Source organism: Xenopus laevis, chromosome 3L, assembly GCF_017654675.1.
Source record: "Xenopus laevis strain J_2021 chromosome 3L, Xenopus_laevis_v10.1, whole genome shotgun sequence".
Lineage (NCBI taxonomy): Eukaryota > Metazoa > Chordata > Amphibia > Anura > Pipidae > Xenopus > Xenopus laevis.
The window spans coordinates 122,456,835-122,474,513 of record NC_054375.1 but is presented as its reverse complement, the minus strand read 5'-3'; the positions used below and the strand labels follow the sequence as shown (position 1 = coordinate 122,474,513).

Below are 17,679 nucleotides of genomic sequence, written 5' to 3'. Positions count from 1 at the left end.
GGGGAGAGCGTACCTGGAAAAGAGAGGTCGACGCAGCAGGTTAGCGCGCCTCCTATGCGTGCGGTCACTGCGCATGCGTGCGCGGACGTCCTATGTGCACGTCAGTGCGCATGTGCAGCGGATGGGGCATCACGGCTGGCTGGGTTGCCTGGGGCGCCCAGCCAACATGGCCCGGCACTGGTGGCAGTTACACCAAATCAGTGGTCATAGCAAAGCAAAATCGCTTAAATAGGAATGATCAGGAGCAGGGGCGTAACTATAGAGGAAGCAGACCATGCGGCTGTCGGGTGGCCCAGGAGGTATAGGGGCCCCATGAGGTTTTAATTCATATACAACTGAAATAAATATTGGTAAAACTGGTCAACCTGGGGGCCCAGTCAGACCCGGACTGGCAATCTGTGGGTTCTGACAAATGCCAGAGGGGCTGTTGTAAGTTGCCATAGATAATCACTAGTTATTGGGCTATTGAGGTGCTTTTTGGGCCTCTGTGTAGCTGAAATGCCAGGGCCTATTTTGAATCTCTGTCCAGACCTGAGCCCAGTAATATCTAGTTAGTCACTGCAGGGGCGATCCTGGCCCCTCTGCCGCCTGAGGTAGCAGCAGTTGCTGCTGCCCCCTCCCCGGAAATTTGCTCTTAAAGTACCAGTAGCAGCATTTTTGCTGCCACTGGTACCCAGTGGGGGGCTGCCGCCTGAGGTGACAGCCTGAACTTGGAAGAAACACAAGGAAAGCACTGGGTGTTTCAGGATAGGCAGGAGGGATCTTGTGCTGGTGCAATGGCTGTACATGACATAGTATGTGCCAATAAGAAATAGGATTAACTTTGTGGGGCATTTGACATGCCATTCAAATCGTATAAACCTTACTCACTCGGTTTTAAACTCCTACCCTACATCGTTTGTCCCCACTAGCACCATATCCCACTCCCTTTAAACCTTGCTCCCGCCCAAACTCCGCACTAAACCTCTCCCCTTTTATCTCACCGTGCGCAGGTTGGGCGCGGGCTTCCTCTCTGATTGGCTCAGGAGTTGACAAATAACAGTGGGTGGAGCGGCGCCTCTAGCAGATGTCCAGAGCCGGGAAGTTGTGTACAGCTTGGCCGCCTCGTGCGTGCTGTCAGCGGGCAGCGGATCCCGCACATACCCCTCGCTCCCTCTGAGCATTTCAAACATGCTCCCCACCACCGGCCGTCTCCTACTCTTCTTACTGCCCGCCTGTCTGGCCGCCAATCCGCTCACCGTCTTCTCCAACCACTGGGCAGTGAGAATCCCGGGGGGATCCGAGGTGGCGGCGGAGCTGGCTGTACGGTACGGCTACCTGAACCTTGGCCAGGTGAGTAAAGCGAGGGCACTTCAGCTCACACCTGTAAAGCAATATATTGTATAGGCACACCCCTTCTCTTTGCAGGGATTCCCAGGGTCACAGCACAAGGAACCTTGCTCACATAGGAATAATAGTGCTAATTCAATACAAAAGTGCAGGCTGTCCCCTTCCAGATGTTGGACTACAACTCCCAATGTCCTCTGCGTGTCAGTAGAGTTGCACATAAACACCCCAATGTGGCTGAGTTGTAAACTGTACAATTATGGGGGCTCATGCTGTAGACTGCACAGTATTTGTTGGGTCTCTGAGAGACATTTAGCAACTGGGTGTTACACTTTTATGTCCCCCAAAGGGAAAAGTGGGTGATAATGGGGGAGAGAAATAGGATCCCATTGCCTCTTGCACATGTGCAACTTGTAACTCTGCAGCAACTGCAACATCATCCAGTACCAGACAGCGCCAGGCTGCAGTTTAGCCTTCCCTATTGTTTTGTAAATCTTATTTATCTTTTCCCTATTGTTTTGTAAATCTTATTTATCTTTTCCCTATTGTTTTGTAAATCTTATTTATCTTTTCAGTGCCTGTGTAATGTATATTTATATGTAAAAAGTAGTCGCCAACGTGTTGGGCAAAGCAAAATATAACAACGTGTTGGATCCTTTTAGTATAAATAAATAAATCTGTGCTCTTTTTCCAGTTGTTTTCAAACAACACCTCCCTCCGACTAGAGAAGGCGGCTAATAGTTTGTTTTTTTTAACTTAAGTTAATAGTTTACCATGACGTGAAGCTTCATATACGGTTTGCTCTAATCTTACATTTTATAATTCACTTTTATAAGACGGTCATCCCTTTAATACAGAGCATTGACTATTATATATGACATTTATTTCATGCTTCTATCTGGTCTCGGTGGGGCGGCTTCTTTGCCACCCTTAGCAGTTTGCTTCTTGGAGCAGCCGGTGTTACTGGCTGTTTGTAAAGTGCTTTTAATAAAAAAAAAAAAAAAACTCTCCAGCATTCTTGGCAATCTCAAGTGGCAGCTCTATACACAGTATATTATGAAGTATTGTGGTTGCTGTCAGGAAGATTCGTTGTGCATGCTGAAACCTATCGCTTGAGCTTCCAGGCGGGAGTAAGTTAATGACCAGTAATTTGGAAGTGAAAAGATATAAACCGGCATCAAATGGCATTTTGCATAATTTACAGCCCAGGAGAGTTCATGAAAAAGTAAATTTACTTTTAAGACCGCCCCCCATACACTTAATACGTCGTTTCTTTGTTTGCCGAATTTTCAGATGCAATTTGTATTTATTTTCTGAATGAGGTGCATGATATTTCCTAGCTTTTCTGCTAATATTCTTATTTGGGGCTGTTGATACTTGTGATCCGACTTGATTATGGGTTCTGTTATGCCTTTATTGCATGTAGCATGCAGAGTTCTTTTTAATGACACGTTTATGAGAGTTTGCCCTGTCCTTTGGTTGTGTTTACAAGTCCATTCTGCTTGCAATACTGACGATGATAATGATTAGTACTGCAGTAATGTGATGTTTCTTTCCTGGATGGACCAAGCAGTGCTGAGATTAAAGGGGTGGTCACCTTTAGGTTATCTTTTAGTATGTTATACAATAGCCAATTCTAAGCATCTTTTCAATAGGTCGTCATTCTTTCTTTTTTTTATCGTTTTTTTAATTCCTTTACTTCTTCTGACTCTTTCCAGCTTTTAAATGGGGTCACTGACCCTATCTAAAAAGCTAATGCTCTGTAAATCTACACATTTATTGTTATTGCTACTTTTTATTACTCATCTTTCTATTCAGGCCCCTCCTGTTCATATTCCAGTCTTTTCTTCAAATCAGTGCATGGTTGCTAGGGTAATTTGGATCCTAGCAACCAGATTGCTGAAATTGCAAACTGGAGAGCTGCTGAATAAAAAGCTAAATAACTCAAAAACCACAAATAATAAAAAATGAAAGCCAATTGCAAATTGTCTCAGAATATCACTCTCTACATCATACTAGAAGATAATTTAAAGGTGACAGGAGTACAAAGTTGCCACTTGGTCCAGCCAGGCATAAGCGAATGCCTTTCTATTCAGTGAGATTTCAGTAACATGCCCCATAGGGCAGCTCTGGGTTAGCAGCAGATGTGGGCATCCAGTGTGAATTGGTGTGAAATTGCCTCAGTGGAACAGATGTCGGCAATATCTCTTGTTTTGTCATTAATTAGCAGCTTCTCACTGGGGGAATTTTGCTGTAAATGAGAGAAAGATGTCTTCGATTATTGAATTTTATTTCCAGGATTATTAAAGTAACAGTCCTATTTTTTTTCCTGTTTATATTCACTATTAATGTATTTTCAGATGTTTTTGTATGTGTAATCTCTGTGTGCTTGCTATAAATCTGTACTCTCTGAGGTGATAGCACTATAGAAATAACAATAATAATAATTAACAAGAGTAAGGGGAGATTCTATTCAGTTCAGTTTGGCCAATACTTTCCTTTATAGTCAGTGGTGGTGATTATAACTGTTAGCAGGAAGAAAATGAGAGCAGAATAGAATGTTGAAGCTTCTTCTGGGCTCATAAAGATATTTAAATAATATAGGTATGGGACCTATTATCCAGAATGCCCGGGACTTGGGACTTTCTGTAATTTGGATCACCATACCGTAGGTCTGCTAAAAAATAATTTAAACATTAATTAAACCTAATAAGATTGTTTTGCCACCAATATGGATTCATACAGATTAGTTACCATTTGTACACCAAACTGTTTTATTGGGAGATGGCCTTTTTTTTTATTCTGAGCTTTCTGGATAACTGATTTCTAAATAGAGATCTCATACCTATACTTGAATTTACTGGGTCGAACATAAAGTGAGCCCTAGATTCAAAGGAAGTGAGAATAAAACTTACAAGCAGCTTATTAAGTGGGTGGACTTAAAGGAGAAGGAAACCCCCAGGGCGCTAAACCCCTCCCCCCCTCCCCTGTGCTGCCCCCCCTCCCTCCTCCCCCCTGGCCTACCTGTCCCCCTGGGCAAATGCCCCTAACTTTTTACTCACCCCTCTGCGCAGTTCCTGTCCACGGAGTACGCAGTCGCCATCTTCTCCCACGCGCGTCTTCTTCCTGCTCTGATCGGCGTTTTCTGGCGCATGCGCAGTAGGAACAGGTACCGGTACGGCTCTACTGCGCATGCGCCGAATGTCACAAAGTTTTCCGATTTCACTTCGTGACATTCGGCGCATGCGCAGTAGAGCCGTACCGGTACCTGTTCCTACTGCGCATGCGCCAGAAAACGCCGATCAGAGCAGGAAGAAGACGCGCGTGGGAGAAGATGGCGACTGCGTACTCCAGGGACAGGACCTGCGCAGAGGGGTGAGTAAAAAGTTAGGGGCATTTGCCCAGGGGGACAGGTAGGCCAGGGGGGAGGAGGGAGGGGGGGCAGCACAGGGGAGGGGGGGAGGGGTTTAGCGCCCTGGGGGTTTCCTTCTCCTTTAATGTTCATCTTTAAATTCTATTTGAAAAGTTTGCAGATTTTTTGTGATTTTTGAACTATTTAGCTTTGCGTACAGCAGCGCTCTCATTTGTAATCTTAATGAGTTATCTGGTTGCTAGGAGCCAATTTACCCAAGCAACCTGGCAGTCATTTGAATGAAAGACTTGAGGGCCTGAATACAAAGACAAGTGGTAAAACGGTAACAATAAAATTGTAACCTCCCAGTGCAATAGCATTTTGAGTGCTGGGGTCAGCGACCCCCATTTGAAAGCTGGAAAGAGCCAGAATAACAGGCACATAATTCAAAAACTATAGAACAAAGAGGTAAATTGAGAAGTAACTTAAGAACAGGCCATATCTAGAATATACTAAATGATGGCTAAAATGAGAACTGCCCCATTCTGTGGTTCCTCTATGGGAGAGATTATATTCTGTTTTGCCTCATGTTGCAGGAAATACAGGACAAAGGCAACTTGTTGATTTGTAACTTGTCTTTGAGCTGTATATCAATAAGCACTGGTTTGGTATGCCGGACAATTGCAACATAGCAAGTTGGGTTGAAAAAAGAGTTTTTTTTTATTTAGACACAGAATGTTGCTGGGGCCTTAGTGAGACCTAAGATGATGTACAATATAATCAATGTTTTGGGGGCATGGATGCCATAAAAAAAAGTTTTGCTATCGGCCCTGGTAGTTAGTTAGCCACTTGAAGGTTCCCATTATTCCTCCTTAGAGTAGAATGAAGGTCTTATTTATTATAGTTCTGAGTGCAAGATAATCAAGCCATGAAAATTACCCCTGCATAATGCAGACAGCACTGTACTCATAGCAGAATCCCTTTGTGCTCCATTCAGTAACGCAGAGATCTGTGCTTCAGGTGCTCGTAAATGAGCCCTCTTAATTGTCAGAGCCTCATGTTCATCATGTACCTTTTTTAATTGTTTGATATTAGATTGCATAACTGGGTGAGAAGTTCTGCAGTGTTTTCATAATCATGGGTATCTGCAGTTTCCATGGCTCGCTATCCTAAGGTCTGTAATCTGTAGGAGAAATCCTGAACTGCTGATTTAACTGGGGCCAGCCTCAGTGAATGTAGTAATGCATAGTATTTCGGTCCACCCATTTTTCATCAAGGCTGTGGCTACTATGGAAAATATTTTCGAGTAATCTTTCTGTTTTTACAACCGTGTATTTATAGTCCACCCAGAGAAATCCTTTGCTTGTTGGTCATTTTTTTTTTAATGTGAGCCTTACAAGATATTCTGCAAAAGACGCTCTGTAGACTACAGTGGAGCCTTCATCAGTATAGATGTTAAATGCCACAGTGTGTGATGTATAAATAAGTGTTAAAGGGACAAGGAGCAGCTTAGAAGCCATTACATATATATATATATAATATCTGAGAAAGATGTTATCAGGCATTGTAGCTGGAAATGTATATTATGTGCTGTGGTGTTCCATTCTGTTAATATTTTTGATGCTGGAAACACTTTGATCTATGAATTTTTAGTAATATTCAATATATATGCATTAAAGGAAAAGTAAATCCCTTACAGTTAAAAGCCCCCCTCGCTGCTTCTTCCCAGTATAGTGTTCTAATAGAAACAGTGCCCCATCCAGCAACACTGACCTGTATGTGCAGAATAGTGCAGTGTAGCTCGTGGGTGCCATGTTTGGTAACTTGAGCTTTTGGCGCATGCGCAGTTAGAGCTGCAAAGCTCCATAATTACCAAAAAGAAAGAAGATCTGGAAGATACTGAAGTTACCGAACATGGCGCCCCTGAGCTCCGCTTCGCTACTCTGTACATATAGGTCAGTGTTGAATGGATGGTACACTGGGAGGCACATTTATCAAGGGTCGAATTTCAAATTCATGTGAGTTCATATTAATACATTTTGAATTTTTCAAAATTCAAATTGTATAAACATCAAATTTTGTAAACTCTAACGAATTTAAAAAACTCGAATCAAATTTGATTAGAATTCGAAAAACTTGGTTCGAATTCTAAAAACTGGATTAGAATTCGAAAAAACTCGATTCCAATATAAAAGCTCTGTCAGGAAGGCTACAAACATCACCAAATTGATCCCTGGACGACTCCCATTGACTTATACAATAATGAGTTTGGATAATTCACAATTCAAATTTGAGAGTTTTTGACCACCTATGCAGGGGGGGGGGATACAGGCAGGGAGCCAGTGGAGGGTGGTGAATGGGGGCTTTTAGTTGTAGGGGGGTTTACTTTTCCTTTAAAAGAAAGAAATGCAGGTGTTAACATAGATCTGTTATTAGTGAATATGGAACATAAGTTACTTGACTGTGCTGATGTTTAAGTCAGTGAGAAGAGCCTTTACTGCTGCACAACCAATTAAAATAATGGATATTAGTGCAGAGTAGCCTTACAATAGTATTCCATTAGTAGCTTATTTATTTTCTTTACAGAAAAGAACTCTGCTTTCTGCTAAGAAATCGTTTCATAGTTTTATTATTTGGGGACAGTGTAGGTGCTATATTTCTGACATATGTTTCTGAATTCAATGTTTAACAGTGTGTTTTTACTTAATTACCAAAGTAAATGGCCAAGGTTTGATTCTGTTGTCTACTTTGGCCATTAGCTCCCCCCCCCCAAATTTACACAGTACAACTTCCCGTACTGAAACCAGAAGTCAAAGACAATACATAAGGTGAAAGGGAGAAGGTAAGAAAGGTGCACCAAAAATGACTTTTTCAGTTGCTTTTTGTGGTTTCCAGAATTTACGTATAAAGTTTAATTAATGTTCCTGTGTTTGTCTGGCAGCTCAGTAACTCCAGGTGCACATTTTGAACTGTTACAATGTACTTCATTAGTTGATACATTTCTCAGTAGCATCTGTGGAATTTTTGCAACTGCCGGTATCTATTCTAACAGCTGCCTTTAATGAAATTCGGGGGTTCTGCTTAGCAGGGCCAAATATAAGAACTTATTTATCAATTTAGAACAGTTTACAGAGTCAGCGACCCCCTCCCAGAGCTGCTTCAGAAAGTCAAAAAGGTGAAAAACCCTGCGCGGGTCCATTTTTTGGGACCCGTACCTGCAACCTGCAATCCGCAGCCCAGACCCGCAACCCGCATTCTTACCAATTGGAAGCACTACCCGCAAGTACCTTATCCGCGACCCGCTGATCATCAAGAATCGGGAAGTGCAGTCATTGTAAACCGGAAGTGACATCATCGGAAGTTGCTGTGACCAGAAAAAAGGAGTAAATATCGCGATTGAGAAGACCCGCGACCCGCAGAACCACCGACCCGCGTCTTTACCCGCACCTAGAACCTTTCCCCTCAACCCGCAAGGTACCGCAGGTTTTTGCGGGTAACCCACGGTACCCGACCCGCTGCAGGACTCTACTCTACACATCAATATTAGAAAAGCGTTCACAAATAGATTTGAAAAAAGTCTTTATTTCTGGTGAACTATCTCAAGACAACTGACATGAAAAGTGTTGGAAGGTGAACAACCCCTTTAAAAAAAATGGCAATGTAAGAAACAACAGAAATTAGCTGACAGAATGGAAAAGAAGAATTGTTCATGAAAATAAAAGAATAGAAGAACAAGAGATACCTATATGAAAATGAGGTGATGTAGAAAACAGGACGGCAAAACAGAGGGACAAATGGTAACGGTAAATAAAAGAGCTAAAGACCCAGAAAGAAGTTATAACTTTTTTTTATATATAAATATAATGTCTCAAGGAACAGAGGAACTCGTATTACATTAATATTCCCTTGTGCTGAGCACATTTATTAACCATTAATATACAGTAAAGCAGGATTAGGGAAACTTCAGTAATATTCCACTTCCCCCTGTGAGTTTCCCCCTTCTCTGTAACATTTTACCTGAATCGAGCAGATTTATTTGAAAACGCTGGGGAGGCATTTACCAATATTAGCCAGTGGGGAGCAGGGGAATCACGTGAATCACATTTTTTTTCACCCTTAATGTTTGCAGCGGCTGTACTTCATATCAATACTATGATTGCAGTAAATATTCCCATGCATGTGCTTCCTAACCCTTTTAAAGAAAAGCTTATCCATAGTACTGATATGAAGTACAGCCACTGTAAACAGTAAGGGTAAAAAGACTGTTCCAAAATTGCCACTTTGTGATTTACATGATTCCCCTGCTCCCCCTCCTCCCCACTGGCTAATATTGGTAAATGCCTGCCCACTGTTTCCAAATAAATCTGCTAGATTCAGGTAAAATGTTACAGAGAAGGGGGAAACTCACAGGGGGAAGTGGAATGTTACTGAAGTTTCCCTGATCCTACTTTACTGTATATTAATGGTTAATAAATGTGCTCTGCACAAGGGAATATTAATGTAATGCGATTTCCTCCATTCCTTGAGGCATTATATTTCTGTAGTTGTCACACTAGCTGAATGGCATTTTAACTGGCCGTGCATGAGCTGAGACTCTAATTTGGATTCCCATCTTATTATGTGAAATGTCAGATCTGGGACCTCCAAAAAAAACCCTGAAACCTCAGTTCAATCAATATTTAATTTAAAAAAGTTCATTTTCACTCCCATTGCATTCTGATTTATTTTGCAAGAGGCGGGGTTGTTTAGAGTGGGTTCAAACAAACGTGGAAACTTGAGTATAGGATTTTCTAACTTGCAAATCCCCTAGGGGTGTAACAGAACCTAATATTTGGGGGCCCTGCAGCTCTGAATGTGAGGCGCCAAATCAATAAGTGAATGTAGAAACTGATGAAACCCAGCAGGGACAAGCTCAGTACTCAAAGCTCCCAACATGCACATCTTTTAGTTTTACAATTTAACGGTCATAGTTATGATTTGATCCAAATTATTTAAAAGTGTAATTAAAAACGATGTAGTTAAGAGCTGCAATAGTCTGGTTCATTTTTTTTTAGGATTATCTGATCAGGGGATTGAAACACATTCCTAAAATATTAAACTTTCAGATCTACTTTATTATGCCCGTAGCCCCTCCTTGCACCACAGTAAACAGACTTTGGTTTCTTATGGTATTTCTGATGTTTACTTATATCAAATATATCATTATTCTTTAGCATTATTTAGCATTATTTTTTTAATCTAAAAGTAATTCCTATATTTAATCGAACATCTTGAAGAATTGATAAAAATGAACTGAAACAGACAAGATAAAATCTTTCTCAAGAGAAGAGGAGCATGTTGTTTATGCTGTGCCGTTTGCATGATTTTCTAAAATTCTAAATCAAGAGTGTGCCCCTGGAGTAGAGCTTGACACACAAGTCCTCTAAGGATGCAGCCTGGGTGTGTACACATGATATCACTTGGTGACAAACTGCGCCTACACCCATCTTAGATCCAAAAGCTTTAAATATCTTAAAGTAACAAAGTCCTAACAGAGGGAATCAGAGTACAGGTATGGGATCCGTTATCAGGAAACCAGTTATCCAGAAAGCTTGAAATACGGGATAGCCATCTCTCATAGATTCCATTTTAATCAAATAATTAAATTGTTTTAATTTTTAACAATTATTTCCATTTTCTCTGTAATAAAACAGTAACTAAGAAATAATGAATCCTTATTGGGGGCAAAACAATACTATGGGGTTTATTACACACACGCGCGCGCACGCACACACGCACACACGCACACACGCGATCCCTTATCCAGAAACCCGGTATCCAAAGCTCCGAATTACGGAATGGCTGGCTCCCATAGACTCCATTTTATCCAAATAATCCAAATTTTTAAAAATGATTTCCTTTTTCTCTGTAATAATAAAACAGTAGCTTGTACTTGATCCCAACTAAGATATAATTAATCCTTATTTGAAGCAAAACCAGCCAGTTGGGTTTATTTAATGTTTAAATGAATTTCTAGTAGACTTAAGGCATGAAGACCCAAATTACAGAATATATAATTTTTTTTTTTTTTTTTTTAAATTAGACGTAGGGGCAGATTTATCAAAATGTGAGTTTAGAGCTTAATAAATAAACTCGCACACATTCTATTCACCTCTATGGGATTTTTAGAATTGTATTTATCAGTGGGTGAAAGTTAAAACTCAAACATTTGATAAATACGGGGTTTTTTTTTTTATTTATCAAGCTCTAATCTTTAATAAATCTGCCCCTTAAGACCGGTATAGTGCTCCAAATTGCAGAATTATCCAGAAAATTCCAGGTCCTGAGCATTCTGGATAATCTCATACCTGTACAACATGTAAAGCTTTTAGTATTGGACAAGAGACGCTCCATAATGCAAACAAACATCCTACTTAATTTTAATATTTTAAGGATATATCAACAGGTATTTCAAACAAGAATCCTGTGGCTTTTATATTCTGCTGACTCTAGGAACTATGACTACCTGCTATTGCTGTGCTTTCATATTAATGATGGGCGTGTTCGGGACGATCTCGTACAACCTTGCGCTACCGACTTCCGACTTTATTTTTTTTTTTATAGACGCACGCTTTATCGCCCCTTTTGTGACATCATCACAAAAGGGGAGGGAGGGCAGGTTAGGGTTGGATGTGGGTCAGGTTTTACCCGACCTGCACATCACTATTTTATATGTTTAAAAATTGCACCCAGAAATCCTGACTCTTTCTACAGGCTCACCATTGAGTACTGTAAATTTCTCTTCTGTGTATGTCCAGCAATACTAGATACACTTTATCAAAGATGGGCATCTGTATGCTTTTTATCATTTGTTTACTAGGTCTTATATTGGATTCTGGGATATTAAAATTCTGCACACAGTCCCATGTTTTGAATATTGATTACATACACACACATTTAGTAAGGTAACTGGTGGCTTGAGAGATAGGTGGCGACAGAGTACCTTATATACTCGAGTATAAGCCGACCCGAGTATAAGCCGAGGTACCTAATTTTACCTACGAAAACTGGGAAACCTTATTGACTCGAGTATAAGCCTATACTATATACTTGCTATATAAGTAAAACAGAAAGTTATCAAGATTGGTGCGCTCACGTTTGAAAAAGTTAATTGCTGGTACCTAAATAAAAGATAACAAAATATAGGGGTACAGGGGTAAATGAAACATTGGATCTTATTGTAATCATAAGGTTAGTGTTAGGGTAAGCTATAGGGTTACTTAGAGTGGAGAATGAAGGCAGGGTGACAGAGAATGGCAATGTGTGGCTACAGTTCAGGTACACCTGTTCTGATAACTGCCACCTGCCACAGTAAGAGTCACATAAAGGAAAAGCTAATTGCCAAAGGATGTCTTACAGGCTGAGGGCTTCCCTGCATATAGAAATATTATTTTTGGAACCCTCTGATACGTGCATGCACTTACAGCAATGTGCAACACAGGAGAAAGCAGATGAGATGGATACAAACAGGTTTTTATTTTTCTCTAGTACGGTAATAGAAAAATTAAAGTAATCATACACCTCCACATCACAAGTTACACAGCAACTTACATGTTGTAAGTCCTTTTCACTGGGGGAAGGGACAGAGAAACCCAGACTGACCAGCAGGAAGTTCCATGTGACGTACACTGTGCCGAGGAAGCAGCTCATTCTCCAGGGGACTGTAGAGGCGGGGTGGCTGCATGTTCCGCTACATGTTCCGCTTTCCTTTTCACTGGGGGAAGGACAGAGAAACCTGGACGGACCAGCAGGAAGTTCCATGTGACGTACAATGTGCCGAGCAAGCAGCTCCAGGGGACTGTAGAGGCGGGATGGCTGCGTCTGTCAAGAATAGAGTGCAAAGTGCAGAGCATCCTGTTTTCCTGTGCCCTTTCCCTATGATGTTTAGGGGAAAGAGAAACGGAATGATCAGTGGAGTAACTAGATGCTACTGGGCCCCACAGCAAATTCATTTTAGGGCCCCCAACATTTCCAGAGGTTGTCCTGTTTTACCAATATATATTGACATTTCTCATTAATTAGGGCCTCATAGGCCCCCTATACCTCCTGGGCCCCCCTGCAGCCGCAGGGTCTGCTTCCTCTGTAGTTACGCCCCTGGGAACGATCCTTCTCGAGTCTGCTGTTCCGGCAGATCCTGTTTGTTGGTGCACAAGGTCTGTTGCGGCCGAGGAGGAGCAGAGCTGAGTCAGTCTAAGTACCGTAATCCTGTACGAACTACTTCACGTGATTATGTATTTTTTGATATGTGAGATTGCAGTTTTGTGGCAATAACCTTTCCAATTCTGAGCGCATCGGTGCACCAATCCCCATTTGACTCGAGTATAAGCCGAGGTAGATTTTTTCAGCACATTTTGGGTGCTGAAAAACTCGGCTTATACTCGAGTATATACTGTAGATTGTTTAGCCCCATTCCTATGATGAATGATTTTGTTTGAGTTCCTCTTACCCCTAGACTGAATGGAACCTAAGGCTGTGGTATGTACTTGAACTCTGAAAAGAAAATGTCCCTATTCCAGAGAGATGCTGTCCATTGTTGGCATAATTGAGCTAGTTTCTCACATAGTTTGATTACTGATTACACTATATTAGGTAGTGAGTTAATGGGGTATCTTAAAGTACCGTAGTATCTTATAGAATGGCCAATGTTAAGCAACTTTTTAATTGGTCTTCATTATTACTTTTTATTGTTTTTGAATTATTTTCCTTCATACTCTTTACAGCTTTCAAATGGGGGGGCACTGACCCCATCAAAAAAACAAATGCTCTGTAAGGCTAAACATTTATTATTATTATTATTGCTACTTTTTATTACTCCTATCTCTATTCGTTTCTCCTATTCATATACCAGTCTCTTATCAAATCAATGCATGGTTGCTAAGAGAATTTGGATCCTAGCAACTAGATTGCTGAAATTGCAAACTGGAGAGCTGCTGAACAAAAAGCTAAACTCAAAAATCACAAATAATAAAAAATTAAAACCAATTGCAAATTCTCAGAATATCCCTCTCTACATCATACTAAAAGTTAATTTAAAGGTGAACAACCCCTTTAATTGATAACATGTGAGATAGTGTGAGCAAAGGTAGAGTGTTTAGCAAGGTGGTTATTACTGATGTATATGCCTACCCAGGTAGGCATATACATCAGCCTTGATAGAACTGGCATTAATCTTTCCAAACCAAGATAAGTTCTTCGGGCACTATTTCTCTAGGTCTGCCTTTTTTGGTAGATGTTTGAAGTGGTTCTGGGTGTTTTTGACGCATGCTGAAATTTGAAAAGATTTAAATCTGGAAAGAATCTTGTATATTATATTAAAGTTAATTGTTTCAGTCGCTCTTCTTACAAGGGGCAATTATTAAATATTAATAAATACATTTTATTATAAATAAATGTATTAATTATCAATCTTCGTTTGGATCAAGTACAAACTACTGTTTTATTATTACAGAGAAAAAGGAAATCAGTTTGGATAAAATGGAGTCTATGGGAAACAGCCTTTCCATGATTCTGAGCTTTCTGGATAACGGGTTTCCGGATAACTGATCCCATACCTGTATAATGCTATTGCTGGCGCTTTGTACATTCAGATTACGATTTGGAGCAACAGCAATTCCAGAATAGCACAATGCATTTTACACGTGACAACTTCTATTTCTTTGTATGGGAGAGAAATTTTGGCAATTAGTGTCATCAGCCATAGAGTGACTTCATATTTTGAGTGGTTTTGAACTATTTGGCTTTCTATTTTGCCTTTTTTGCTCCCTGGTTCTGTGTTTTCCCCGATTACACGACTGTGATTAATTCTGAGGCTAAATTGTTTCTTTTTCTCTTTTCCCTATTCAGACCCTCTTCTACCAACCAAATAACTGCTACTTTCAATTCCAAACCGAGTGTTTTAAAACTAGTTTAAACTAACGTTTATGCTTTTAAATAAAAAAAGTAAAAGACTTTCGAATTCTATTGTATACATCAAATTAATCTCTTTTTAATTGATTGAGCGAAAAAGTTATGAAGGGTTAATTTGTTGCAAAATTATTTTTTTTTATTTTCAGAGAACTAAACCTAAAGTGTTCTCTGCTTAATCTAGTGCCATAAGGTTTTATGGAAAATTAAAGTGGAATTATGGAATTAAAGAATGAGTTACTTCTGCAGTACAGAAAAAATGCATAAAAATGATTTGCTTATATCAGACCAAGTACATATTACTTTTGTCCTAATTAGAGATGCTGTGTATGCAAGATTTCCCAGCAGTTTTAAATTAAGCCAAATCTTTAGGGTTCAGATTTAGTTTGACAGATCCCTTAAAGGGCTTTTTCACCTTCAAGCACTTTTTTTCAGTTCAGTTGGTTTCAGATAGATCACCAAAAATAAAGACTTTTTCCAATTACTTTCCATTTTGTGAAAGTTTTTCTGATATTGAAGTGTAAAGTTTTTCATTTTTCACCTTCTCAACCAGCTCTGGGCAAGGGGGATCGCAGACCCTTTATCAGTTTAAATTGATACATTTAGTCAATACATTTATGTTTGTCCCAGCTGAGCAAAATCCCTGAGTTTCATTAAAGGCAGCTAGAATTGATACAATAGTAACTAAATGTAGCAAATTGTAACAGTTCAGAATCTGCTCCTGGATCACTGAGCTGCCACACTGAGACACCAGAGACAGGAACATTACATTTTAAACTTCAATTGTGGGAAAACAGTAAAAAAAAATATAGAAAGTAACTGAAAAAAGCAATTGTTTATAGTGAAAACAACTCTGCTGAAAAGTGTTTGAAAAGTCAACCACCCCTTCATAGTGTCGGACAGCTAAAAGCTTATTTGCATTAAGTATAAATATGCAAATTAGGATATACACATCTGGCCACATTTAACTCACATAGCAGGTGACCAACTTTACTCCATAGACACTTTCTTACTAAGTGCTGTATGTTGCATCTCCTAACCCTTGCATCCTGATTGTATCATGTGCATGAAATTGGTTCATTACTTGACAAATACCATGATCGGATATTTCATTAATTAGTTTACATTTGTTTTGGTGAATTAAAGTACTAGCCAACTCACATCTGTAAGGGTTGTTGTAAAATTACATTACAACTTTAATATATCATACAAGCTCTTTATTTTGGGATGTTTTGTTATGTGGAGTATTTTTTCCAGTCTTCCATAGTTGTAGTTGACCTTGTGCATTTCAATTTTAACTTACAAACTAGACATTTTCCATGGGCATTTGATAGCATTGATATTTTGAATATTCATACACCAGTATCTGTAATTATCCCGAAACCAAGGAAAGTAATTCTTAGAAAGTTACTTACGCAATAATTTGTTGTGGCTTTCTATTGGGAAACATCCTGCATACAAGTTGTTTGGAAATGCTCATATTTTTTTTTTTATATATTCTTTTAGCATAGATTTTAATTTTTGCATTTTTCAACATGAAAAGGGGGTAAAGGAAAAATAAAATAGCAAGGCAATATCATACATTAATTTTGGTATAAAAATAAAAACATATAAATATTATTTTGGCTAACCTTGTTGCCCCACTTTTCCCGCAACATTTGGTTCGCCATCTGTGTCCTAGGACCTAGACCGATCTTTTATATTCCATTCACAGGCATGGTTTTAGAACTGCTCTTGTAATTCTAAATAGCTTGTCCAATATTTTTTGAGTGTTGTTTATCTGTCCATTTCTGCAATCCTTATTCTTGCATTGTTAACATTATTTAATGGATATTGCAACTTTAGGATTACAGTTTATACAATCGATTTGCAGTTTAAAATATAAGACCATCTGGTCTTAAGTATAGTCATCTAGAATAGAGCAGTGTCTCTTTTGACTGATTAGGAGGAACTCAATGCATTTGAAGAAGTCCCAACCCATGACACAGGTTTACTTGCTCAAATGGTGTGCAGTTATGTTGGTCTGTATTAGTTGCAAATGTAATCTGTTGCTTTTTAAGAATCTTCTTGAGCTTCTTTTTCGCTAGCTATGGCTTGATGAGAACTTTCTGAAGAAAAAGACCTACGGTACTAGAGTTTTTTTCGCTAGGAACAATAGCCTACTAGAGGTTTGTTGCTGGGAACAATAGCCTAATGATTCAGTTGTTTTTTCAGAAACCCTTCACTGGATTTCGGCTAAGGAGCAAAGTGAAGTTTTATTTTTACATTTCCTGAAAAGATTAAGAAGACATCCACTATCAAATGGAACAAATCAGATATAAATGTGATGCAGCACTAGTATTCGATATCAAATGTCATGTCCTACAGAAGGAAATATAATTTTAAATAGTTTTCTTGCCAAAGGTCTGTAGTCTAAGAGGGCAGTTTTTATCGTGGGATATTTAATAATCAAAACATGGTAAGCCCTGTTCTTTATAGCCTTGTACTAACATTTTAGGGAGGTGCATGTGTTCAAGAATCACAAATGATGGTGGGTAAACTTTCAGACCATTATGATTTGGACCAGTGGAAACTGGTTTGGGTATTTTGGTCCTGTGTAGTTTGGGCAGCTGAATGTCGGTGAAAATCTCCTTGTTTGCCTTTGTCCGCAAAGGTATTCTTTATGATTTTATATACATAGCATTAATCACTAGAGAAACACAAGCATTAAAAAAAGTCCCTGGGATACCAAATAAAGGTTGTGATTGGGTATTTTGTAGCCCCTATGTGGACTGACCATACACATGGGTTTTATGCAACTAAGCCACTGGTTTGGGATAACTTATCTACACTATGTAGATGAAAGTTTCAGAACACCTTTGTGTCCAACAAACCATTACAAAACCCAGGTTTTAGTATGAATTTGGTCTGTTAAAACAGTCTCTGCTGGAATGATTGTCTACTAGATGTTGGAATGTTTTTTGTATTTGCTTCAGTTCAGCCCCAAACAGATTAACGTTAGACCAGCCTTCTTTATTTATTTTTTTCATCTGACAAGTTTCTTGACTGGATCAGAAACT

At 39.5% G+C, this 17,679-nt stretch overlaps 1 protein-coding gene across 1 annotated transcript in view; it reads left to right on the top strand.

Moving 5' to 3' along the window:
• Positions 1-1,075: 1,075 nt before the first annotated feature.
• The window catches only part of pcsk6.L (proprotein convertase subtilisin/kexin type 6 L homeolog), a gene marked incomplete at both ends in the record, with an annotated part of 85,480 nt that continues 68,876 nt past the window's right edge, over positions 1,076-17,679 (top strand). The window contains 1 exon segment of the mRNA NM_001092998.1: positions 1,076-1,332. Within this exon segment, the coding sequence (NP_001086467.1) occupies positions 1,171-1,332 (162 nt within the window).